The following is a 26,759-nucleotide window of genomic DNA, read 5'->3' as shown; positions in this document are numbered from 1 at the left end:
CAGGCTTTCCCAGCTTTGGGTCCACTGGATGTGGTGGACTCCCAACTCAACAGAATTCAGAGCAAATATCCATGTTGGCTCAATTTCTGGGACTGTGATGGTGAACCTATGGCATGTCTGTGATAGGTAGCACACAGAGCCATTTGTGCCAGCACATGACTTGCAGGCAAACTTACCTCACTATGCATGCGCATGCCTCACAGCTGATTTTTGGCTGGTTTGAGGCCTTTTTCGGCCTCCTAGAGGCTTGAAAAAAGCCTCTGCAGGCTTTGCAGGGTGAATAATAGGCCCATTTTGTCACTTGAGGAAGTGACATCACTTCAGGAAGTGATGAAACAGGCCTATTATTCATCCTGCAAAGCCTGCAGAAGCTTTTTTCAAGCCTCTGGGAGGCCGAAAAAGGCCTCAAACCAGCCAAAAATCAGCTGTGAGGTGCAGTGCAGGTAAGGGGGCGGCAGCAGGGGAGGGATTGCGCGTGCATGCGCAGGGGGCAAGGGAGGTGCACGCATTGCCTTCTGGGTGCTGGCACGCAAGCACTCGCGCACAAGCACACACACAATTTTTGGCACAGTAGCCCAAAAAGGTTAGCTACCACTGTTCTAGGAGCTGCAGTACCAGATTCATGGGTAGGCTGCTGGGGATTCGAAAGGGTTCGGTAGAGCCCCTAACTAAGATTCTGTGCAGTCTGGAGAACTTCCAAATCCCACTCCTGGCTGGCCCCGCCCACCCCATCCCTCCCAGGAGTCCCCACGCAGCCCGTTTTTGGTGTAGGTAAGTGCAGGGTGCATGCAGAGGCTTGGGGAAGGCAAAAAACGGGTCCCCGGAAGTTAGGGAAGGCCGGAAATAGGCCCGTTTCTGGCTTCCAGAGAGCCTCCGGAGCCCCGGGAGGCCATTTTCATCCTCCTGGAGGCTCAAGGAAAGCTTCCGGAGCTCAGGGACGGCAATCCCCACCCCCCACCCTGTGGTGCAGGAGGCCGACTAGGCCACACCCACCATGGCCACGCCCATCTAGAAACTGGGCATAGAACCCTTTGCTAAGATTTTTGAAGCCCACCCTGACCAGACTGTGATATACCAGGGATTAAAACTTTCCACTCCTGGATCAATCTGGTTTGCACACTTTTCAAACATTTGTTTGAAAAGACCTCCTCACGGACGTTTCAAAGACCTGCGCTAGATCCACTAATGAGAAGAGAGGACTCACTGAAAAAGATCCTGATGCTGGGAAAGATTGAAAGCCAAAGGAGAAAAAGATGGCAAAGGATGAGATGCTTAGAGAATGTCATCAACACAAGGAACGTGAATTCGAGCAAACTCCAGGGGACAGTAGAGGACAGGAGAGCCTGGGGTGCTAGGGTCCATGGGGTTGCAAAGAGTTGGACCCAACTTAGTGACTGAACAACGAACAACAGACCCACGCCTGAAATCACAAAGTGTTTAAAGTGTTTAGCAAGTTTGAGCTTTAATACAAACAGGAGCCCTCTTATGCATTCCCAATATATCTATATAAACTGTCTGCCACTGTGGGTTCCCATGGAGACGACCTTGGTGTATTGGTTGGAATGTGCCTTGTTTTGACTGAGATAGCAGCTCCTTGATGCAGCTACGAAGTCCACTCTCCCATCCTGCTTGCTCATGGCAACTCGAGAGCAGTTCAGGGGATGCTTTGCAAGTTGACATATACTATATATCCTGTTTCTCTGCGATGGACTCAACATTGTTTCGGAGTTCCAGCAATGGAGAATATCTGATGTGGTCCTTTATCTCTGGTTGTCCCTTTCCTTGATTCTATCTGCTCTGGTTGTTATGTCTTTGTTGTAAGGTTGCCCGAGTGTTGCTTGAACATTCCAAAATTGCATTTGCGGCAAACCCATGCCAAGTTGTTCTTCAGGCGGGAATGGAACACAACATTCCACAACCATTACAGTTCATGGCTGTAGAACCATGTTCATCTCGTTGTCTTTAATGCACCATTATTTCTCCTAATACCCTTCTCAGATTAGCCAAGAACATACTGTCCTTTTAAAGGGAAAAATCTGTTACAAGCCTCTTTCCCTTGCTCTCTGCCAAATTCTATTGCCAAACTCATGTTAGCTCTCCCTACTTATTTCCTCAATTCGCTCATTCCCAGATAATTGGCTGTCTTCATCTTACAGTTTCTGCATCCTATGGTTCCTTGTGATTAAAATAGGGCTGGAAGGGACCTTGGAGGTCCTCCAGTCCACCCCCCTGCTCAAGCAGGAGATCCTATACCATTTCAGATAGATAGCTGTCTAGCCTTTTCTTAAAAAACCCTAGTGATGAAGCTCCCACAACTTCTGAAGGAAAGCTGTTCCATTGGTTGATTGCTTTCACCGTCAGAAAATTTCTCCTTATTTCCAGGTTGAACCTCTCCTTGTTCAGCTTCCATCCATTATTCGTTGTCTGGCCTTCAGGTGCTTCAGAAAATAGCTTGACCCCCTCCTCTCTGTGGCAGTCCCTCAAATACTGGAATAGTTCTATCATGTGCCCACTGGTCCTTCTTTTCTCTAGACCTGTTGTTAGTTGCGAAATCGTGTCCAACTCATCGCAACCCCATTGGACAACGTTCCTCCAGGCCTTCCTGTTCTCTACCATCTTCTAGAGTCCATTTAAGCTCACACCTACTGCTTCAATGACTCCATCCAGCCACCTCATTCTCTGTCGTCCCCGCCCTTCTATTGATCTGTCTATTGATCTTTCCCAGCATTAGGCTCTTCTCCAGTGAGTCTCTAGACTAGCCAAACACAAATCCTGCAACCATTCTTCATATGTTTAGTCTCCAGGCCTTTAATCAACTTAGTTGCTCTTCTCTGCATTTTTTCCAAAGTCTCAACATCTTTTTTGTAATGTGGTGACCAAAACTAGATGCAGTATTCCACCTATTCAGCAGGGACTATTCATTCAGCTGCTCACAATGAGCAAACCCACTCTCAACTTGCTAATGGCATCTATTGATGGGAGAAGCTCTTCATCCCTCACAGCTGAGCATGCTGTCCCTCTAAAACACACAGCCTTCCTTGTCGTTCTCCTCTTCCGTTTCTCTTCTATGAAACCTCCCTTGCAAACTTTATTTTTATTTTTTATTTATTTGGTTTGTCAATTGCTTACAAGCTAATAGGTATAAGTAAAAACATAGCTATGAATACATGGATACATATCAGAAAAAGAAAAGAAAAGAAACAATAGGACAGGGACGGTAGGCACGTTGGTACGCTTGTGCATGCCCCCTACAGACCTCTTAGAAATGGCATGAGGTCAATAGTAGACAGTCTAAGGTTAAAGTTCTTGGGGTTTGGGGAAAAAAACTACAGAGTCAGGTAGAGTATTCCAGACATTGACCACTCTGTTGCTAAAGTTGTATTTCCTGCAATCAAGTTTGGTGCGATTAACCTTGAGTTTGTATCTATTGCTTGCTCTTGTGTTGTTATGGTTGAAGCTGAAGTATTCATTGACTGGTAGGACATTGCAATGTATGATTTTATATACTATACTTAGATCGGACCGAAGGCGGTGTAGTTCTAGCTTTTCTAGGTCTAGAATTTCAAGTCTGGTGGCATAAGGTATTCTTCAACGAGTAGAGGAGTAGAGAACTCTTCTTGTGAAATATTTCTGGACATTCTCAACTGTGTTAATATCAGATACGTAATGTGGGTTCCAGACTGATGAGCTATATTCGAGTATTGCTCTAGCAAATGTTTTGTACGCTCTGGTTAGTAGTGTAATATTACCAGACAAAAAGCTACGTAAGATTAGGTTAACAACTCTTAACACCTTTTTGGCTATGTAATTACAGTGGGCTCTAGCACTTAGATCATTAGAGATGAATACTCCAAGAACCTTGACAGAATTTGGATCATCAACAAGGTCTTGACTATTCAGCCTGTATTTTATTTTCTGATTTTTTTTGCCAATATGTAAGACAGAGCATTTATTGGTTGAGATTTGAAGTTGCCGTTTGTTTGACTGTTCTGATACATAGTCAAGGTCTTTTTGAAGGGTAGCAGTATTGTCTGTGGTGTTGAATAGCTTTACATCATCAGCGAAAAGAACGCAGTTGATCTTAATATGATCACAGAGGTCATTTATGTAGAGTATGAAAAGGGTTGGTCCTAGAACACTGCCTTGGGGGACACCACTGTTGACAGGTACAGAATTTGATAGAGCACTCCCAATTTTGACCATTTGTTGTCTGTTTGACAGGAATGTTTCTATCCCGATATGCAGGTGTCCAGAGAGACCCTAAGATTTTAGTTTTAGGAGTAGTTTGTTGTGTACCACTGAATCAAAGGCTTTACAGAAGTCTATGTAGATTGCGTCTATTGCTTTGCCCTGATCAAGTTGTGTAGTCTATATGTTTTTGCAGTGTAAGAGTTGCAGATTACATGATAGTTTTTTTCTGAAACCAAATTGTTTATTAGAGAGTAGGTTGCTTGTTTCTAAGTGGAGGATGATGGATTGGTTAATAATTGATTCCATGACTTTACAGGTGACGCAGCATAAGGAGATTGGTCTGTAATTTTCAACTAGGCTGGGGTCTCCCTTTTTGATGATGGGGATGACCGTGGCTTGTGACCATAGTTTTGGCAAGGAATTGGTCCTGAAAGATTTTTCAAAAGATTATGCTTAGAGGTTTGGCTATAGCAGTGGATAGTTTTTTTTAAGAAGTAGGCACATATTCCATCCGGTCCAATAGATAGAGATGGTTTTAGATTGCGTAGTGTTTTTCAACATTGCCTTCTGTAAAATTGATATGTACTAGATCATTGTAGTTGTCTGTGGTTCATCTAGGAAATACTGGGCATGATCCATTGCTGTTTACAAATACTGAGCCGAAGAATGTGTTAAAGATGTTGGCTTTAATGGTGTCGTCGTTGCAGTCTTTACCATTAGGTCCTTTCAGGGGTGGGATGGACCTTGAGTCTTTTAGTTTGTTGTTTACAAAATTGTAGAAAGCACGGGTGGAATTGGTCCGTAGAAGGTTTTCCTCTTGTTTAATGTGATAATTAGGGCATTCAGTTTTTATCTGGTGGCATAAATTTTTGTATCAGCTTTTGAAGTTGGCAACGTGACCAGATTTGTTTTTCCACCAAAGTAATTTCTTTTTGGATTGAAGCTTCCTTATTGTTTTGGGTAATTTGTTTTTTCTGGTTTTGGGAGTTGTTGTTGGTACATATAGTTTGATGACTCTTTTGACTTCAAGTAAAAATATGTTGTAATGGTCTTCAACAGTATTGCATCCAGTGAATAGAAATTGCCAATCAAGGGATGAGAGATCATTTTTTATAAGATCATAGTTGCCTTTTTTAAAGTTATAATTGGGGATTCCGTCGTTGTGATGATTTTTGTGTGGGCTTATGTTGAGACAAAAGTCAATCATGTTGTGGTCACTGTTGGAAAAGGGTTCTTTAATTTGTATTCTGTAAATTGAATTCAAACTATTGCAGAAGATGAGATCGAGGCAGTTGTTAAGTCTAGTGTTGCTGGTTACTAGTTGTTCTAGTCCCAGATTTGTAACTGCATTGTAGAAGGTTGCATGTGTGGATTCAGTTGTACATATGGGTTCAGTTGTAACTCTCATTGGTTGTCCTTATTCACGGACAGGCAGTCCTCGACTTACAACAGTTCATTTCGCGACTGTTCAAAGCTACAACAGCAGTGAAAATGAATTGTGACTATTTTTCACACAATCATTGCAGCATCTTTGAGGTTATGTGATTAAAAAATTCAGACATTTGGTAGCTGACCTATATTTATAATGGTTGTCGCTTGATCTACCTTAAATGTCAGCATTCCAGCAACCCTCCATTCCAATCAGTAACTCTGAGAAAAAACATATCTCAAAAGTAATCTTATTAGGATAGTAACTGGCACATCTGTGGAATTCCAAATTCCCCAAACTACAAATCCATCTTCCCTTGGCTGTCATCACATCACATGGCCCAATCATGATCCTTCCAAAAGTAAGATCCTCATTTCATCCTGCGCTATACTCAATGACCTTGAACTAACAAAATAATTTTGTCTACTTAGGTTGCAGCATCCTGGATTATGCCATCCATCTTGTAAACTTGCAGGATTCTTTTCCCCCCGCCATGTATAAAGTATGTATACATTAGAATTAGACTGTGATGTTTCTTTGTGTCATAGAGAGCTTTGGTGGCGCAGTGGTTAGAGTGCAGTACTGCAAGCTACTTTTGCAGCCAGCTGCTTACAATTTGGCAGATAAAATCCCACCAGGCTCAAGGTTGACTCAGCTTTCCATCTTTCAGAGGTGGGTAAAATGAGGGCCCAGATTGTTGGGGAAAATAGGCTGGCTCTGTAAACTGCTTAGAGAGGGCTGTAAAGCACTGTAAAGTGATATATAAGTCTAAGTGCTATTGTTATTAAGCAAACCAATGGGTTGCCATGGGTGTGGTTTTGCCAAAAATTGGAAGTAAGTGCCATTTTCAACAAAGCCATCATAAAACGTGGTCACATGACCACAGAACACTGCAAATGGCCATAAATTTGGCTGTGCTACCAAACGCACAAAGTTCAGTCACATGACCTGGTTGGGGCAACCATTGGAACTTCACATGTGGAATGTAAATAGCCTCAAGGTAAGTCTGTCATAACTTCAAGCAGTTGGTGAGTGGCAGGTCATAAGTCAAGGACTAAGTGTAAAGCTAGTAACTGTAAAATGACGTTTGTCTTGCTAAAGAGCAGATAAACTAATGTGACACAAACATAATAACCTGCCAGCTATGCTTTTGCATACTGTTCAGGATGGAGAGAGACATCTTTATGCTGAAGAACAGACGTAAATTGCAAATTACATTGGAAGAATGAAAAACCTTGTAGAAACATACATATGAAAAGAATGAAGGGTAATTTGATTATCCATTTTAATGGGAACTCAGCTGTCCTTCATCCAACATCAGATTAGTAACAACAAATGAGAATCGTATTGAATCTAAAAACTAACACTTGTATTATATCAAAGTATCTTGGATTACAGTTCAGCTGCTAATAATAAATGTCAGTTTTAAGAAGCCAAAAGCTTCTTTCTCATCCCTAATAACATTTTTATGCTTGTATTTCATCTTAAAATGCAAAGGCATGTGTACAATTTTAAAATTGGAAAACATTGAAATATATGAAGCGTACACATTAAACCAAATTGAATGCTGCAGTTCAATTTGCACTGATACTTAGGTAGGGTTGATTAAGATTACAGTAGAACATGCCTGGAACAAATTTCTCCCCAATTCTTACTTTTTGTCAACTTAAACTGATTTTCTCAAACAAAAGAACTTCCTTTAAGAAAGAAATTCAAGCACAATCAACTTAATTACAGTTTATCAAGAAGGCTAGATCAATCTTCTATCCCTAAATGAAATAAAAATATTTTCTGTTCTAATAAAATGAATGTGATAATGACAGAATTTGTAAGACTTTCTTGTGAATGAATCTTATTTTTATTGTGCACACACAAACTCGCACACACATCTCATTCATGTATGGTTTGTTCCGGTAGCCCACTTAATCATCAGATTTTCCTGGTTACCCAACATGTGATGCAAACCTTGTTAATCCAGGGAATGTTGGAGCTGGCTTGATTCTCCTAGTTTGCATCACTCTCATATTTTGAGGTAGGCAGGTGAAGCATTAAGGGCTCTTTGCTCGTGGGCCTTTAGTGCTAAGGTAGGTGCCAGCCAGGATTTGAACTTCAGTGACCCACATCAAATACAGAGCTCTAACCTCTACGCTATCCAGCCAGTATAACAATAGACTAGTAGTATAGTAGACAAGTGGGATGCAGTGACTCAGTGGCTAAGACGCTGAACTTGTCAATCAGAAAGGTTGGCAGTTTGGCGGTTCGAATCCCTAGTGCAATGTAACGGAGTGAGCTCCCGTTACTTATCCCAGCTTCTGCCAACCTAGCAGTTTGAAAGCATGTAAAAATGCAAGTAGAAAAATAGGGACCACTTTGATGGGAAGGGAACAGCATTCCATGTGTCTTTGGCTTTTAGTCATGCCAGCCACATGACCACGGAGACATCTTCGGACAGCGCTGGCTCTTTGGCTTAGTAATGGAGATGAGCACCGCTCCCTAGAGCCGGAAACAACTAGCACGTATGTGCGAGGGGAACCTTTACCTTTATAGTAGACAAGCACCAGAAGACAGTGGTGGTGATAGATGTAGTGGTGCCAAGTGACAGCAACATTGGGAAAAAGGAATATGAATAGCTGGAGAAATGCCAGGACCTGAAGGAGGAACTCAAGAGGATGGATCTTGACAGACTTTTGAACACTGGGCCCTATCTAACAAAATGAAATTCAACATAGTGAAAAGTCAAGACTTACACGTAGGCAAGAAAAATCAAAAGTACACCCAGACTGGGTGAAACCAGGCTTAATAGCAGCAACTGTGAGAGGGATTTTGGAGCCTTAGTGGACAACCAGCTAAATATGAGCCAGCAGTGTGCAGCAGCAGCCAAAAAAGCTAATGCAATCCTAAGTTGCATAAACAGAGGGATACAATCAAGATCAAACGAGGTACTAATACCACTTCTATAAAGCCTTAGTAAGACCACACCTAGAGTACTGCATCCAGTTTTGGTCACCACACTATAAAAAAGATGTCTTACTTCACAACTGAAATTTTGGTCTCAATTATGGTTGCATATTGAGGACTACCTATATACAAATGGTCGTAAGTAGAGGAGTATCTGAACTGTGCAGAACCCTCAAATTCTCAGGCTTCAGACCACCCATAAGGGTGAAAAGGGATTTGTGTCTAAAAAATTAAATAACAATTGGCAGGCTTCAGGTGTACCATATGACTTTTTTGCATAAACTCTATGTATAACAAACGCTGACATTCTAAGACTGGAACAGGTTAACTGAATCAAAAATGAGACTAAATGAGACAGCACTGTTTCTCCTGAATTTTAAGAAGAGAGAGAAAACGATCAATTGGCTCACTCGAAATTAAAATTGCTTAAGCGCTCGCCTGGCCTGAAGCCAGAGCCTTTCCCATTTAGCAGGACTTAACTCTTTTCCATTTTGTCTAACGTAGGCGGCTTCCTTAAAAATAGGAAGAGAGAGCTAATTAAATATGGAAAACAGGAAACTAGAGCTAAGCTCTTTTTCACTTTTTAAAGACTAGATATTGTTGCTCTTTAGGATTTCAGCCAAATGCACTCGCTGAGAATTGAAAAAAGCATAAAATTGCACATACTTTGGAACCTCAATTTTTATGCAAGTAATTTAATATTTTTAAAGCATGCACTGAACCTTTTAATCTCAATGAATCAGGATTTCTCTGGCTATAGCAGAGAGTATGAAGTCATCTCCTAATCAGTTATTGATCCGTTTTCTATTTCCAGACATTCTCTGATTACCCCATCACTCTTTCTGCCAGTTCCCTTGGTCAACTGAACCCTCTATAATCACTAAAGGCTTGATACGAGAATACATTGCTATTGGTACCTTATAGGTAACACATGAGTTGTTTGCTTGGTTTGAACTTCCATGCTGTGTAAACCAAGTCACTGTGGTTTAAAAAAGACTAGCTCGATACCTGTGCTTCACTATGAAACTGTGTGGTTGGATTTAGTTTTTGGGAAGGAAAATAAAGGGAAAAAATTCTGCCTCTGCCTACCAGCATCCATCGGTATTCATCTGCCTAGCGTCCTATCAGTGTGTGAGAGAGATGAGCGCTGTTTGAAAACTGAAACAGTATTTGCTGTGTGAGCAAGGAGACAGCAAGGAGCCTGGGCATGGCTTAGCTCAACTGTTCTGTACTAAAGCTAATTGGGTGCTGTGAAACTAAAACTGAAACTGCTTGCGTTTTGCATTTGGAACAGATTTCTTTTCAGATGGGGAGGGAGAGTAGAACCCCTTAGCATCAGAGCATGTTAATAATAATATAGGAAATACTAATGCTCTGATGGTCATTTCTTAGTGAGCATCTAGAAGCCACATACGTGCCAAATTTCAAGTTTGTAGGCTTTACAGTTCTGGAGAATTTGTGATGATGCATGAGTGGTATTTTGCTTCTGTATATATAGATGAGAGAATAACGGAGCTAGAAGGGAACTTAGAGGTCCAATTCCCAGCTCAAGCAGGAAAGGCAGGAAACCATTTCAATCTTTCTGTGTATTAGTAAAGTTAATCAATACTGGATCATTCAATAAACCGTGTTTAGATAAACCAGTTTAGCACAGGTGTGCACAGCTCAGTTCTGTAGACCAGGGGTCTCCAACCTTGGCAACTTTAAGACTTGTGGACTTCAAGAAGATGGCTGAGGAATTCTGGGAGTTGAAGTCCACAAGTCTTAAAGTTGCCAAGGTTGCAGACCCCTGCTGTAGACCACTTGTACTGCAGGCCTCCCATACTCAATGCCATACCCTCTCAGCGCCTTTCCAGAATCTGCCATCAAGTTTTAACTTTGAAGGCGACTAAAGAGAAGCTGATTGAATCTACTGTATTTGGGCTGAATTATCATACTTCCTTTAACATCATTTTAATTGCATTTCAATTAAATTAAAATTAGCTTTTGTCCTGGCCACGCCCCTTTTTGAGTATGCACGATCCCTGAAGAATAAGCGTGGCCCTCCAAATGACGTATCTATAGCTTAGCTTGATGTATAACAAGCTAGAGAGAAACACTTTAATCGTAGGTTATTACAGGTAGTCCTCAACTTAAGACCACAATTGACCCCAAAATTTATGCTGTTAACTGAGAAATTTGTTAAGTGAGTTTTGCCCCATTTTACGATGTTTTCTTGCCAGATTTGTCACCCTGGCCAGCCCACAGAGGAGGACTACAATGCTGTTCAGCCCTTGAAGAAATCCAGTTTGATGTCCCTGTCTTACATAAACCAAGGTGTCTTTTGAAATGTGCACTTTCTTAAATAAATTCACTTGGAAGTGATGCTAAAGGGACCATCTGGATCAGACGTACCCTCCAGCCACTAGCAAAAGATCATGTACGTTGCTGGGGGTCACATATCAACTCCCCTTTGCAGACCCCGCAACAATCTTTCCCCCATCTCTTTATTTATCCAGAACTCCTGTATAGAGGGATGATGGGGGATACAGGCTTCCAATCAATCATACGCAGCAGCAGCAGCAAATACTTAGAACCCACTTCACACACTATTTCAGTGTGAACCTCCATATTGGCTGTATGCACACAATATACCAGATGACAAGCTAACTAATCACATGTTAACCTAGCATGTTGTGGTTAATTTATAATTGAAATTGGGTTGAGTAATGGCTCCTGTTAGCTCCAATGGCTCCTGTTATCCTTGAACAAGTATATCATTCTCATGAATACAATTTATATGAGAATTGAAAGAGGGAAGGAAGACCTAGGTTCAAAACCAATGCTATACCTATTAATTGGTTGGTTGGTTGATTGATTGATTGATTATATCTAGTCTTTCCTTGTCATCTATCAGCCCTTTGAGCCATCTGTTAGCTTAGTCTATCTTTTAGGATTGGTGAGAGGCGAAGACAATTATAGTACTCTTACTTTTTTTTTTTTTTTGGAAGAATGGTAGAATTTTTTAAAAATGTAATAAATAGAAACATTTTATCTGCTATTAAATGTGCTAGTTGCATTTTGTTAGAGCGACAAGGAAGAAAAACAGAAAGTTATGTCTGGCAGCAGGCACAGCAAATTTAAAAGTTGAGAGTGAAAATTACTCTATTACACGCCATACTGTATGCAAAATGTTTTTACCAACTGGTGGAAACATCTATGCCAAAAGCTTTCAAAACCATACAAGAATTAGTTTTACAACTACTATAAGCAGAACACAGCTATTCATCATGGAGGCACCCTTTATTTAAACAAAATAGTTGTATATTTTTAAATATTTGGATTCACTTTTAGCTACATTATCCCAGCACACCATGACATTTAAAAATTGCTACTGCTGATCTAATTATTTATTATATTTATTAGCTGCCTCAATCAAGCTGATTTCAGTGTTTCAGGCATTGTTGTGATTAAAAAGACAATGTATGTATTTAATGGAAAGCTATTCTGATCTTAATCACAGGAATGATTCAGCAGTAAACACCTTCTAAAACTCTGGAAGAGTGACAGCTCCATTCCTGTTGTGTTCACTCATCTGGGAGGAAACACCAGGTAATTAACGGTACTTTCGAGCATGAATATGTAAATTGCTCATAACGCAGGGATAAATTAATACTGGAATCAGGGAAACAACAGAAAAAAAAACCAAGAGAATTCCCCCTACACGACACGCATACACATGCGTTCACACAGGGAGAATGATTTGAAGAAATCATTTTGACTTGAGTGATTAGAAAAAAACGGCCAAAGAAATGAAATCAAATTATATTAGTGGGAAGTGGGGTGTAGGGCTGAAAATCCCAACCGTTTTTGTTTGGTGTGGAATTTGGAAAGCAGACCATCAGCAATTATGAACAGTATCAGAGAAACAATTATATGAAGCACAGAGACTCCCAGGAAAACAATCTGCTTACATCATTCCACATTCTAGGCACGTCCTGAGATTATAACTGCTGCAATTGCCAACAGCGCACTACGAGCTAGACATTCAAGGCAACCTTTAGCAGCTCTACCAGCTTGTCCTGTTCCATCTAATATTTATTCCAAGTTATTACAATTGGCAAACAGGGTGGGGGAAAGAGTAAAGGGGAAGAGCCTGTTCAAAGATGTGGCAACATCATCACATGGAAGGGCACAACAGTTAGAATGCAGCACTGCAGGCTGACTCTGCCAGCAGTTCGATCCTGACTGGCTCAAGGTCAACTCATCCTTCCATCCTTCCAAGGTCGGTAAAACGAGGACCCAGATTGCTGGAAGCAACATGCTGAACCTGTAAACTGCTTAGAGAAGGCTGTAAAGCACTATGAAGCAGAATATAAGTCTAAGTGCTATTGCTACTGCTAAGGAAGGCAGACTGCAGAAAGGGTCAGCAGCCATTATGAATCATAGACGTAGAAACGTAACTAAACTACGACAGACGCATCCTAGTTGTTCAGTATTTTGTCATGCTTGTCTGAGGAAGTTTTAAGGCAGTAGCCTGCCAGATGCTGAACTAATTCCCAGGACCCCCTGCAAATAGCCATGTTGGCTGAGGGTTTATTTATTATTTATTTATATTTTGTGGTTCTAGACCACCTATCTCCTTCAAAGAGATTGGTTTCTGGGAACATTTGGTGGGTGGGACGTTTTCCTACCTTGAACAGTTGATAGGTAGGACTGAGCTATTGGGTGTCTCCCTCTTCCCCTCTGAGTATTAATCATGATTTAGCATTATGTCTTCATTATTGCTGAAGCTAGTAACTAGACACAAACAAAAATTGGATTTGCTAATTTACAGATCCTAATTCAGAAAGAGATTGGTTAGGATGAGAAAAGACAGAACACAAATGACAGAAGCCCAACACAAGAATGCGTAGGAGGAAAAATAATTGTGAGTGATCCTCTTCTCGGACCTTCTTCAAACAGCATTTAGTATAACCTGTCCCAATCTTAAGACTCTGTGTGTGATTGATTGTAACGCAACTGTCATTATCGTGATTATGTTAGGAACTTTGATAGATGATAATCATAATTAGCAGCGACACAGGTATAATATCAGCCATAAAGGAAATTTGTAAATTAAGGGGGGAAAGGAATGAGTCAGGAACTCACTCGTAACCTGGGCTCACAAATTATGCTAAACCATAATTAATTTTTAGATTGAAAAGCCTTAATAACCTGGTTTCCCTAACGCTAGGGTGCAAGTATTACAAGTGGGAGTGGCTGGGTTCAAACATTTTATTATGCTAAAACCTAAGAAACAAAATTATCTTTTGGTGAAAGGTATAAGCCTAGTGTATAATCTCCACTGGATCACCCACTGCCTAAAACACATTTTCCCTTCTCAATTGGTTTGCATCTGCAGTTACCTGCTGGTGCTGCCGGGCCCCATCCGTGATCGACTTGACAACTACCTCAATTAATTGCTTGCACATCATCTGTCAGGAAACAAAAGACTAGCAGTTAATAGGCCTGAACCATATTTGGGAATATATTCTGCAAACAGACAACAAAAACTCTCTTAAAAACACCTCACATTCAGTTCAGTTGATAAAAAACAACAGACAAAAGGAAGAAGGTAATTAGTGGAACTCGCTGTCACAACATGAGGTGGAAGAGGATTTTAAAAGCGGAGTAGGCAAATTTATAGCAGAAACAATCAATATTATTAAGTGGGATGGCACATACATCCCCTACATTCAGAGATATTGCCTCTGAATACTAATTCTGCATACCATTTCTGAGCAAACAACCATTGGAGAAGGCTGCTTCAGGAGTGGGATTTTACCAGTTTGCACCTATTTGCTACAACTGGTTGTTAACATTCTAAGCAGTTCGGAGAACTGGTTGTTAGAAGAAATTACTGGACTAATCCTGTTAGGAAGGCAGGAAGAAAACATTCTGGTGTTGCTTACAGAAACTGCCTCTCTGTTAAGCCTTATTACATTCTTGGCAAGACTAGACTTCCTATCTCAGAAACTTCTCTGGAGTTTTTTTTTCCTCCTTTGCTGGTACTTTGCAGAGTGACCGTTCAAAGTTACAATGCCACTGAAAAAAGTGACTTATGATGGTTTTTCATACTTACGACTGTTGCAGCATCCCCACAGTCATGAGAGGCCAGGTGAGGAGATGCGTGCCTTGATGTGAGTGATATTGAGTTGGCCACACCCAACCAGTCACATGACCACCAAGCCACACCCACCAACTAAGCCATGCCCACAGAACCGGTTGTTAAAAAAATTGAATCCCACCCCTGGGCTGCTTCCTTCATGTCCTATTTATATCCTGTGAGAAACAGGATGTTGCATTTAAAGGTTATTCTTCTCTGGTTCTATTGACATCACAGGCATTGTCCGGTATGTGCCTCTGATATTTGTGCCATGATGTCCATGTGCCACTATGTGCCACCATGCCAGAAGAAGGAACCGTACAAAGAAAGTCAATTCCATCATAAATTAGTCCAGAGGTGCACAACTATAGTAACTTTACAACTTTATGGACTCCAATTCCCAGAATTCCTAAACTGGCCACGCAGGCTCAGGAATTCTGGGAGTTGAAGTCCTCAGGTCATAAAGTTGCCATGGTTACTCACCCCTGGGTTACTCAGCCCTGTTTGAGCTCCCTAGAAATGTGTTAGCTACAGCTCTCAAAATTTTCAGCCAATGTTGGAATGTAGGCAGGGAGGGGGGGTTGAAGCCCCAATACCTTTCAAAGTTACCATCCTAAAGTAGATTAATTGAGATATGGAAGACTTTCTCTTTGGTCAAAAAAACCAAAAAATGCCTTTCTTTTGAGGGAGGATGCTTTCCTCACATGCATCTGATGGGCAACAAATAAACATGCAAATGCCTTCACCAAGGCCGATACAGGTAGTCCTCATTGAACGACTGCCCTTTTTAGCAACGGTCTGAAATTAGAATAGCTATGAAAAAGTAACTTTTATGGCCAGTCCTCACATTTACAACTGTTGCAGTATTGATCACTGTCAGGTGATCAAGATTTGGATGCTTCACAACCAGAAGGTACTTATGAGCATAGTAACATCCCACAGTTACATGATTGCCAACTATGTGCGTCACAGTTGGCTTCTGACAATGGAGAAGGCAGTAATAAAACTGCAAATCATGGCGGTATGATGTCTTGCTTAATAACTGTGGGTGATTTGCTTAACAACAGAAATGGAAATGAGGTTCTTAGAGAATACTGCTCCAGTTTTGGTCGACACACTATAAAAAAGATGTTGAGACTCTAGAAAAAGTACAGAGAAGAGCAATCAGGATGATTAGGGGCTTGGAGGGGTAAAACATACGATGAACGGTTACAGGAACTGGACATGTCTAGTTTAATGAAGAGAAGGACCAGGGGAGACATGATAGCAGTCTTCCAATATTTGAGGGGCTGCCACAGACAGGAAGGGGTCAAGCTATTTTCCAAAGCAGCCAAAGGCCAGACAAGGAATAATGGATGGAAACTGAACAAGGAGAGATTCAACCTAGAAATAAGGAGAAACTTTCTGACAGTGAGAACAATCAACCAGTGGAACAGAAGTTGCCTTCAGAAGTTGTGGGAGCTTCATCACTGGAGGCTTTCAAGGAGACATTAGACTGCAATTTATCAGAAATGGGTGTAGGAACTCCTGCTTGGACGGGGGGTTGGACTAGATGACCTACAAGGTCCTTTCCAACTCTGTTAATCTGTTAATCCCATCGCAGTCACATTGATGTCTCGCTTAACGAACACATCACTTAGTGATGAAGTTGTCAAAATTGATTGTGGTCATTAAGGGAACACAACCTGTAATAAGTAATGTGGAAAATAGGAAAGCGACGCATTTCACCTACCGGGTGGCGTTCAAACAGGTCAAGAAACATGGCTCCAGTCAGCGGGCTCTTGCGTTTTGTCAGAAACAAGTTCAAAGCTTCCTTGTAGACGGCAGTCACCCGTTCCAGATCCACACTGCCAAGATCAATATGCTAGAATAGTAAAAAGGCGAAGGATGACATGTTTTGCAAGTCATCCATCTTTACCGCAATTCAACAGTTCCTGAAAATAGCTCTGCGCAAGATGTGACACAAAGCAGGAAATAAAATTATGATTTACAGGTAGGCTTGCCTGTAAATGTGGGAAAATAGGGAATGCATATCGAAGTCACAGGTTTCAAAAAATTGCTAGAAAGAAGCAGAGTGGAACTCACATGGGTCTGGGGGAAATGCCTCGGCTTTAATGAATCATCTCGTTGAATTAACAAGACTTTCAAATCCAGCATTAACTTTCTGGAGAAGCCACCAGGGAAGGTCACAAATGGTGACTGTGACCTTCCCTGCTGGCTTCCTGGGATAAGGGTGAGTTTATACACTAAGCTGCCCATCATCCAGATCACCATCATGTGACTCAGGATGTTGGGACAGATTGACATAACCTGAGGAATACCTGTAAAATTGCATGTATCTTTTTCTTAATTTAAAGCATTTTATGCTCTATCGTTGTGCTTATAGTGTCTTCTGAAAAGATTGCTACAGAAGCAGCAAACTAGCAGCTAGCAACAGTCTTCAAATAAATTAAGAGCTTAAAAAATAATTATTATATTATTCAGCAAGCAAGGGAGAAAATGCCATCCCTCTGATAGTTCAGTATCAGATTCCTCACAAATCCAGCCATGATACAGGTGTGATTGGAAATTTCTGCTGGTGCAACCTTCCTTACTAGGTTCCAACTGCTGAAGAGCATCAGGATGCGGGAGGCATTTTTTGGTGACAGCTCCTAAATACCCATATTGGCAGAACAGAACTGAGTTTTTCATCCTGAGGGTGGTAAATGGGACAACCCCTTACCTGTCCAGGTGACCTTTCAACGTCCTCTGGATTTTTCATTTTCTTTTTTGTCTGTGCATCTTCTGAAGCCATTTCATCAGCTGGTACATTTCCCCTCAATACTCGAAAAAGGTACAATGATCCACTAAAAACAGAATAAAGAAACAGCCAAAGAAAAGTGATGTTAAATATACAACACTCTGCAGAAAAAACCAATATGGATTTATATTTATATGAATGAGTCTAATTTCTGCATTTGCAGCATAAGAACTGTGGTGGTGCAGTGGCTAGAATGCAGTACTGCAGGCAACTTCTGCTGACTGCCGGCTGCCTGCAACTTGGCAGATCGAATCTCACCAGGCTCAAGGTTGACTCAGCCTTCCATCCTTCCGAGGTCGGTAAAATGAGGACCCAGATTGTTGGGAGCAATATCCTGACTCTGTAAACTGCTTAGAGAGGGCTGTAAGAGCATTATAAACTGGTATATAATTCTAAGTGCTATTGCTAAGTGCTATAATATTAGGTCCCTGGAGTGGCTCACAGATACCTTTCATAAAATTAAAAGGAAACCCAATTAATAAAGCAAGCAAATGGCTAATCAGAGAGTTCTACACTGAGAATGCAAGTTTATTATTTACAATGTAAAACACAGACAAACATTTATTTTTAGTCCACAGTGAGGAAAGTGCGATGTGAGCCTTCAGGGGACGATTATTCAATTAATAAGAAAAGGAGCCTCTTTTTAATCACCTCCAGATTTAGATAATGATCTAGAGAAAGGTCTCTGATGAAATTTTCAATGGAAGGACTAAATGTTGCTCATTTAGTCCTTTAAGAGTCAGTGGCTTTGGATAATGAGATTGGGGCGGGCATGCAAATTTAAAAAATAGATAAATGACCATTAAGGATTGGCCACTTCCTTTCCTATTATTTAAAGGAAAGAACAGGTATCTTGTTTTTCTTAACTGCAATCTCAAAAGTTAAGGCTCCGGGTTCTAAAATAAGAATATAGACATCTTTCAGTACAGATAGACCTCGACTTACGACCACAATTCATCCAAAATCACTGAGCTAAGTGAAACATTTGTTAAATGAATTTTGCCCCATTTTACGACTTTTCTTGCCACAACTGTTAAATGAATCACTACAGTTGTTAAGTTAGTAACGTGGTTGTTAAATGAATCTGGTTTTGCCATTGCCTTTGCTTCTCAGAAGGTCACAAAAGCTGATCACATGACCCTGGGACACTGCAACCATCATAAATATGAACCAGTTACAAAGCATCGAAATTTTGTGTTGAATTTATATTTTACCGAGAAAGAAATAAAGACAGACTTGTATAGATCTATTTCAAGCTATTTAGCTCTTGGCAAGAGCTAAATAGCTTGAAATAGATCTATACTAGTCTCCCTTTATTTCTTTCTTGGTAAAATATAAATTCAACACAAAAATAGTTTGTCATGAAAGCGATTGCCTGCGAAGGCTCCTGGATTGGCGCTGAAAGGCAAAAGCAGAAGCAGTATGCTCCCTCCTGTATTTGGGTAGACCAGGTTGCCCTGATAGACCGGTCTCACCGGAGAAACATTTCATCCAAATTTTGATCAGGTGGCCAAGGAGATGCTACAATGGTCGTAAGTGTGAAAAAACTATCATAAGTCATTTTTTTCCAGTGCTGTCGCAACTTTGAACGGTCATTAAGTGACCCGTTGTAAGACAAGGATTCCTTGTACTCAAGCAGACCTTAAAGAGGCATATTTTTTTCATGCATGCGTGCTCTGTGCAGAGAACTCACCTGAAGTAATAGAGGGCTACTGAAGAGTCGTTTTGCTTGCAGCTTCTCTTCACCAAACTTTCTAGCAGGCTGTGCAGTTCCTCCCGGATAGAAGACACATTTTTGCAGTATTGCTTGGATCTACACAAACTATTCCTAAAAACCAAATAAAATAATAATAAAAAGGTTCCACAAACAACATTGACTATCACAGATGAATCCCGTGGTTGTGCTTAGCCTTTCTATCACACTGGTTCCAAGCAAGGCATCATTAAAATCCCTGTAACTGGTACAATAACATACAGATGAAGTGCCAGGGAGGAAGTGGGAAGCAGGTAGAGTCATGGCTCCAGGCAGTGGTGCAATTCAACCGGTGTAAGCATGCGCTTCGCATGCGCCGGCTGAAGAATTCTGGGAGTTGAAGTCTACAAGTCGTAAAGTTGCCAAGGTTGGAGATCCCTGGTCTAAAGCAGTGACCTCCAACTTTTCCACCTTTGTGGAATACTGCAGTGGCGAGAGAGGATTGTTCTGTGCACAAAGCTGGCGAGCACACGCAAGTTCCATTTGCGTAAGCGGTGGTGTTCCTGCTGCTGTTCTGACCACGGCTTCCTGAGACCGTAATTAAGCACATTCTTGTTTTGTTTCAACGCTGGGAATTATGTTCATTCCCAGCCTGTGATGAGTCCCAAACAGTCCCTCGAGATAAGCACTCACCTTTATCTCCTTCGAACTGCTGCCAACAACTAAAGTGCCAAATTAGCTAAAAAAAGAAAAACCAGACGAAGTACAAAGTCCACACAGAGCTTCAAGGTTTAATCCGAACAGAGTGAACAACTTTGCTTCCTGCAAAGGTTTCTCTATCTTTGTACCTCCTTTATACCTTAGGGGAGGGGCAATCACCTCCAAGCCTTACTCCCAAGTTGCCCCCTTTGTCTTAGTTGCTCTTGCCTTCTAGCAGCTCTGCGCACACATGCACTGGGAATAGGCTCCCCTTGTTCCTCTGCCTCACTGCTGCCAGATTCTGGAGGCTCTGGAGTCAGCACATAACTCCCAGATGGTCCTGGCCCCATCTCTGGATCGGACGCAGGACCCTCGTCCGAGTCCTCCCCAGATTCCCGGACTGGTTTCTGTTCTTCCCCACTGTCCGATTCTGCTGCCGCCTGCACAGGGTGCCGGCGAACCACAACAGCCGCTTGCTGTCTGTGCAAGTGGAGCTACGTGTGTGAGCGCAAACAACTGCCAGTTGTGCAAGTGGAACTGTGCACGCAAGTGAGCTCACCCACTGCCTGCACGGTCTGGTATACTGGGCCACAGCCTGGGAGCTGGGGACTGCATTAAGTGTAGGACAAGACAACTAAAAACACCATACATATGATACAATGAGGATCATAAGCGGTTGCATAAAATCTATTCCTACTTGCTGGCTCCCCATCTTGAGCCACATTGCACCACCAGCTCTACGAAGGCAGGAAGCGAAGGTAGTGAAGGAGTACAACAAAATTATGAGAAACCCACTTCTTCCTATGCACGCTGATCTTTCTCCTCTATCAATTGGCAGGCTTAAATCCAGGAAGCCCTCTCTGGCACTCGCTCAACAACTGTCTTTGACACCAACACACAGTGGAAAGCCAAATGGGCTGCTGAATGCCCAGATACAGGCAGTTAAGTAGAGGACCCTGCATAAAAGGTGTCAGGTTTTGACCTTCCTCGCCAGCGTTGGTCAACTCTGACACAACATGGTGTCTACCAGGATTCATTGTTTAAGTGGGGTCTTGTCTCTACCCCTCAGTGTGACTGTGGTGCTCCTCAACAAAATATCCATCACATTGTGTCCGAATGTCCATCAAGAACTTACACCGGTCCAATGTCTGATTTTTTTTTCAACATAGATCACCCTTCCCTTGAATGGCTGGGTGGACTGGACATTAACATTTGAACCACTGTAAGTCCGTGTATTTGCCAAACTGCTAAATAAATAAATATTAACTAAAAACACCCTCAAGTCCAGCACAGGTAACTTGGCATGTGTAATGTTCTCTCTCTCCTCCTTCTCTGCTTCCCCACCCCCAGACACACACACACACACAAAACTGCTTCTCTGAAACTCACGTGAAAATATCAGCAGTCTTCCGGAGATAATCTTGTTCTTGCTTGTTGGAGTCTGAGCTCATACTGTGCTCAATCACAGAAAGAAGGGGATCAATGACACTGAAAACCAGAGGATTCCCTGCCTGCTTCATCAGAAATAATTCAACCAAATCCAGGACCTGAAAATGAAAAATAAACAGAGGTGCCTATCACATTAACAGCAACCCGACCACTATAGGAAATACAAAAATCTGGAAAGAGTTATGCAGAAGGAATCCATGGTTGAACTCCTTTGCTGATTAACATCTAATCCAGGGGAGACATTTATGAAATTAAAAAAAACAAAAACAAACAGATGATTCAGTGATTTTTAAATAGTTTAACAAATAAATAAATAAATCCCGCCACACTATTCTTTTGGTTGTTAGCCAAAAAAAAGAATTGCTAATTAAACATCCCACTCCAGTTTATAGTAATACTTGGAAATCGTAATTAAAATAGCCGAACTGACAGTTAAGAAGTGAAAATGAGAGTTTTGTGTTCTTGGGCTCCAAAACAGATAAAGATAGATAATGCGCTGGAGAAGTTAGAAAAAAAAAGATTGAAAGGTTAGACAGAAAGGAAATTATCAAACAAGATCATAAAGGATAAGGACATTTCAGTGACAGCTTCACCAAAACTGAAGTGTTAAAGCAATTATCTTTACAATGGGAACATGCATCCACAATAACTGGAGACTAAAACTGGAGAAAGAAGATAGGATCTCTTTGAAATAAGAGCTTGGGGAAAACAGTAACTGGTCTACCAAGAAGAACCAATTAATCAGACATAGACCAAATAAAGCAGCTATTCCTTTGAGCAGCAACTCACACAATTTGGATACATAAGTGGAATGTAGAACCATATTTGGCAAGGTTTAAAGAAGTAAAAGCGAAGACAATGGGAAAAAATGAGTTGACAGATTCCAAAATATTATCTAAAAGCTTCCGGTAGAATAGAAGACATTATAGGTAGTTCTCGACTTACAACAGTTTATTTACTGACCATTCAAAGTTACTAAGGCACTAAAAAAGTTTTATGATGCTTTTTTCACACTTATGACCTGTGATGACCCGGGGCGTGACACAAAAATAACAAAGTCACAAAAGTAGAATAAATTCCCTTTAATGCCTCCAACTTGGCCCCAATGTCTAATTATCCTTGGCTGGATATCAAACTCTTCAAAAAACAGTCTACAAAGGGCAGAAATGCAAGCCGAATCCAAAGTAAAGATAATTAGAAATAAAAAAACCAACAAAAACCACACTGAAGTAATTAACATGGGGGGGAGGGGGGGCAGGATGATAAATTGCAGACTTTCAAAGGATAATGCAGCACCCACAGTTGGGAGAACGCCAAACCCCAGATAAGCCTCGACCAAGAAAATGCACGCTTTGCTTCCAGCAAGGAGCTATATGCAAATGCCCCACTTATATTCTGTTCTCCCAGCTGCAACTAATGAAAGGGATCAGGGCCTTTTTCTCTCTCGTAAGCCACATTGCTCCCTTCTCCATTCCTCCCTGTGTGTCCTAGGATGAAGAGGGGATGGCCTTGGGTCTTCCTCTGAATGCCCAGCCGGACTGTGCCCTTCCCCCGTTTCTTCCACAACCACGGGAGCCACACTCCCACTCCCAGTCAGCTACTCAATCTCCCTCTCAAAATCAGACTCCAACAAGGGCCTGACATAACCATAGCAGCATCCCCATGGCCATGTGATCAAAATTTGGGTGCTTGGCAACTGATTCATGTTTATTGCAGTGTCCCAGAATCATGTGATCACCATTTGCGATCTTCTTACAAGCTTCTTACAAGCAAAGTCAATGGGGAAGCCAGATTCACTTAACAACTATGACAAGAGAGGTAAAATGGGGCAAAATTAAAACTTAACAAATGTTTTCACTTAGCAATGGAAATTTTGGGATCAATTATGGTCATAAATTGAGGACTGCCTGTATTGGAGATAGGTCAGGTCTATGAGAAATTGTCCATACTGTCACTGGGAACCCTAATTTAACCTAATTAAAAGACAATAGTAGATTTCTAATAGTTTAGAAATTATAAACCAGTGTTTTTTAACCCTGGGAACTTGAAGATGTGTAGACTTCAATACCAGAATTCCCCAGCAGGGGAATTCTGGGAGTTGAAGTCCATACATCTTCAAGTGGCCAAGGTTGAGAAACACTGTAATAAACTAAGTCCTTAAAATAATTGTACTCAAACAAAAAGGCCTGCACATTATTGCTTTGGGGAGGGGTGTCTAACTATTTCCACAAATTCAAAACTGTTTATAGAATGAATGTGTTCGCGATTTTATTCAATTCATTCTTCTCCAATGTTTCGGGGTCCTGAAGAGCTGCTTGACTAGCTCTCATCACAATCAAACATAAAATTACCACCAGGTGTAAATCAATCACTAGATGCAGCAGGTTGAAAAAGCAGTTTGGGACTGTTTAGCAGTGCTCATTTTAGTTCTAGTTCTGCTCCAGATATTTTGGATCTTCAAGATTCCCAGCCAGTACTGTCCCAGGTTGGTCATGTTGGCTGGAAACGAAGGAACATATCTGCAGGGCATCAGATACAGGAAGGATAAAGGCAGCTACAATACTCCAGTGGAATTACTGGTGCTGTGCTTGATTATTATGTTAAACAACTAGGTAACATCCACAGTGAATGTGCAGATTGTTGGCAATTTCCCCCTGCCAGATTTGGTGGGAGAGTAGTTTCCTTCTTAGTGATTCCCTGATTACAGTCTTGTTTTCTGCCTGATTGTTTGTCTAGTACTGATTCCCGGTTATCTCAATGTTGGCTGCTGGAGGATATATGTTCTAGTCACATTGCTTCCTTCCCTGTTTCTTTATTGTCTCTTTTGCGTGGTGCAAGTGTGGTTTATCTATGTGTCTATTGATTGCTACATAATCCACCAAAATGGGCAGAGCAAGCTACTTTATATAAACAGATTAAACAGATAGCAAATACCACACTCACTCGTATTGATATTACCTACTTTGGTCATGAAATGTCCGCAAGCAATTAACCAAGATCAGAGAGCACCAAGGACACCACAGTTTAACCCTGAGCTACAAATATTCTCTTCCATTGAAAATACTGCAGCTGTTAAGACTTTAGTTGTCAGCCCAGTATGGGAGGGCAAGAAATAAGATGTCACAAATCTACTGGAACCTATTGTTACCAGATATAACAGAAACTTTTTTCTTTCCTCTCTTGTCTCATGCAGAATCAAGATATGGTTATTTTAAGTCTCTTTCTTATGTTTAACTTACAAGGCTGAGATGTTATTTACTTCTTAACATTACATTTCGTAATTATCTACATTAACTGTTAATGTAGATAATGTAGTCAACGTTATCTTTGCTTCCCTCTATATGAGTAGATTTTCAAATAATTCCCAGAGCATCTTACATGGCAGAAATTGACAACCTAGAATCCTAAATATTTCTACATAACTTTTGTGGAACAATTCTTTAAAAAAAAATCCAGGGACTGAAATTGCACAATGAAGAATGTTCAAGCTAGGACAAATTTTTGATCCTCGTGTAAGTTTGCACAAGACCTCAAGTACCAGAAAACAAGAACACACACCACTTTTTGGCCATTGAATATTTTCACTTATTTGTATTTGGGGCGTGATATGCCACGCAAGAGATTTTACAAGAGTGGTCGACAGCTGAAATTATTGCTGATCTTAGCCATAGGCCATAAACTCAAAAAACCTGGATTCTTACCTTGATTTTGAAGTCCCGACGCAAGATTTTCTCCTTGCGCAACTTTTCCTTCTCATCTTTCTTGGCTTGGATGCGCTTCTTCTGCTCAGTAAAGAGAGATGAAAGCTTCTCATCGAGGGACATCATAGTCTCATCATCCACATCATCACCACTATCATCTCCTTCCTCGGATGTAAAAAAAAAAAAGGGACAACAAAGCAAAGGTTCATAGGCCATCCCAGCAATGAATTATGTAACTTAATAGTTCAACATGTCACAAGAACATCAAGTGGGAGAAGTAATTTCAACCAGATAGCAATACCAATAGCAAACTTATCCCATATATTCAAACTCAACTCATATAACCAAAAGCAAACTCATCCTTGGAGCATCTAGTATTGCCATATTCAATCAGAGATAAACTGAGAATTTTAGGTACCAAAATGGACCTACAAAATTGGGCTTGGCTTACTCGCAGAAGGACCTATCCACAAGTACATACCGTAATCCTTTTTAATTTATTGATTTCCCATTTATATTCATAGATAAGCCCATCCATGGATAAATAGACCCTTGAATGCCATAAAAGTGCAGGTTGGCTTTTCCATGGATAGCAGTTTTTATGGTATTTTGGTAAAACATTCAAGGGTTGGCTTATTTGTGGATGGCCTTATCCACAAATATATACAGTATATAGGCAAAGATTACATGGTAGTTAAAGGGATGGATTTGACTGGAAAGATTCAGGTTCAATTTCTCACTCAATCACAGAATTTATACAGTGGTGGTATTCTACCAGTTTGGCCCAGTACCAGCAATAAGCAGTGGAGACCAAACCGGTTCTCTCCACTCCTCTGCTGTTGGGCCCACCCACCCACCCAGGCTCCCATACTCACCTTTATCCTCTGAATTTGAAACGCAGCTGCTTTGTGCGGCACAGAAGATGCCACGCAGCAGCTGCTGAAGCGATTGGGATCATGCAGGCTTGCAGGAGGTGAGTTGGAACACCCCTGCGCCTGTGCAAATGCCTCTGTGCCTGAGCAAAGTGCATGTTTGGCACGCGCATGCATGCAAAGTATGTTCACGTGCGCAAAGCACGCTCACCAAGCCACACCCACCACCGAACCAGTGGTAAAAATATTTGAATCCCACCACTGAACTGATTTGAAGGTTTTAGGATAGTTTTCAGCTCCAGCTACCCGGAGGGTTATTGATGCAAGAAAAACTGAAATGATTTTACCAAAGTGCCCCACTTAAAAACAAAGCAGGGTACAAATATAATAAACAAATATGAAATCTAGTTTCATAGATTTCATCTAGCTAGTTCTGCACAACAGAACACCTATCAGCCCACTTCAATATCAAGGAGGCTGCAAAGTTTGTGCAAAGCATATTACAAATCCTTCAAAAAATAAATTTATAGCATGGGGTCTTTTTTAAAAAAATCTTCCCATTAAAGATGAAAAATGACCAGCATGCATGAAAAGAGGGGTGCCATTTGGCTGGTCTTTAATGACAGCTGGCCAAGGCCGAGATCTGGCACAATAACAATGTGTTGCCTACAAAATGCCATGAAAAAAACAAATATCTTTCCTACAGTTGCATTATAAAAGGTCCCAGAACACATTTTATTTTTTGGTAAAACAGTCAGGAGACCTCTTTGTGTAGTGCCAGCAGGAAGCCGTAGCTCATCACCTCTCTAACATTGTATACCCGTTTCGAGCAGCGCAGCT

At 41.2% G+C, this 26,759-nt stretch overlaps 1 protein-coding gene across 2 annotated transcripts in view; it reads right to left on the bottom strand.

Annotated features, from left to right (window-relative positions):
• The window catches only part of MYBBP1A (MYB binding protein 1a), a 78,202-nt gene that overhangs the window by 18,433 nt on the left and 33,010 nt on the right, over nucleotides 1-26,759 (bottom strand). For both annotated transcript variants that reach the window (XM_026708519.2, XM_087926572.1), the window contains exons 18-23: nucleotides 25,048-25,212; nucleotides 21,287-21,444; nucleotides 19,199-19,333; nucleotides 17,428-17,551; nucleotides 16,438-16,569; nucleotides 13,966-14,034 (exon numbers count right to left, since the gene is read on the bottom strand). In XM_026708519.2, coding sequence (XP_026564304.1) covers nucleotides 13,966-14,034; nucleotides 16,438-16,569; nucleotides 17,428-17,551; nucleotides 19,199-19,333; nucleotides 21,287-21,444; nucleotides 25,048-25,212 — 783 coding nt within the window. The remainder of the gene's footprint in view (nucleotides 1-13,965; nucleotides 14,035-16,437; nucleotides 16,570-17,427; nucleotides 17,552-19,198; nucleotides 19,334-21,286; nucleotides 21,445-25,047; nucleotides 25,213-26,759) is intronic.

Source organism: Pseudonaja textilis, chromosome 1, assembly GCF_049901715.1.
Source record: "Pseudonaja textilis isolate UNSWEBS1 chromosome 1, rPseTex1.2, whole genome shotgun sequence".
Classification (NCBI taxonomy): domain Eukaryota; kingdom Metazoa; phylum Chordata; class Lepidosauria; order Squamata; family Elapidae; genus Pseudonaja; species Pseudonaja textilis.
The sequence above is the reverse complement of the archived record's forward strand: the minus strand, read 5'-3'. Positions and strand labels throughout refer to the sequence as shown.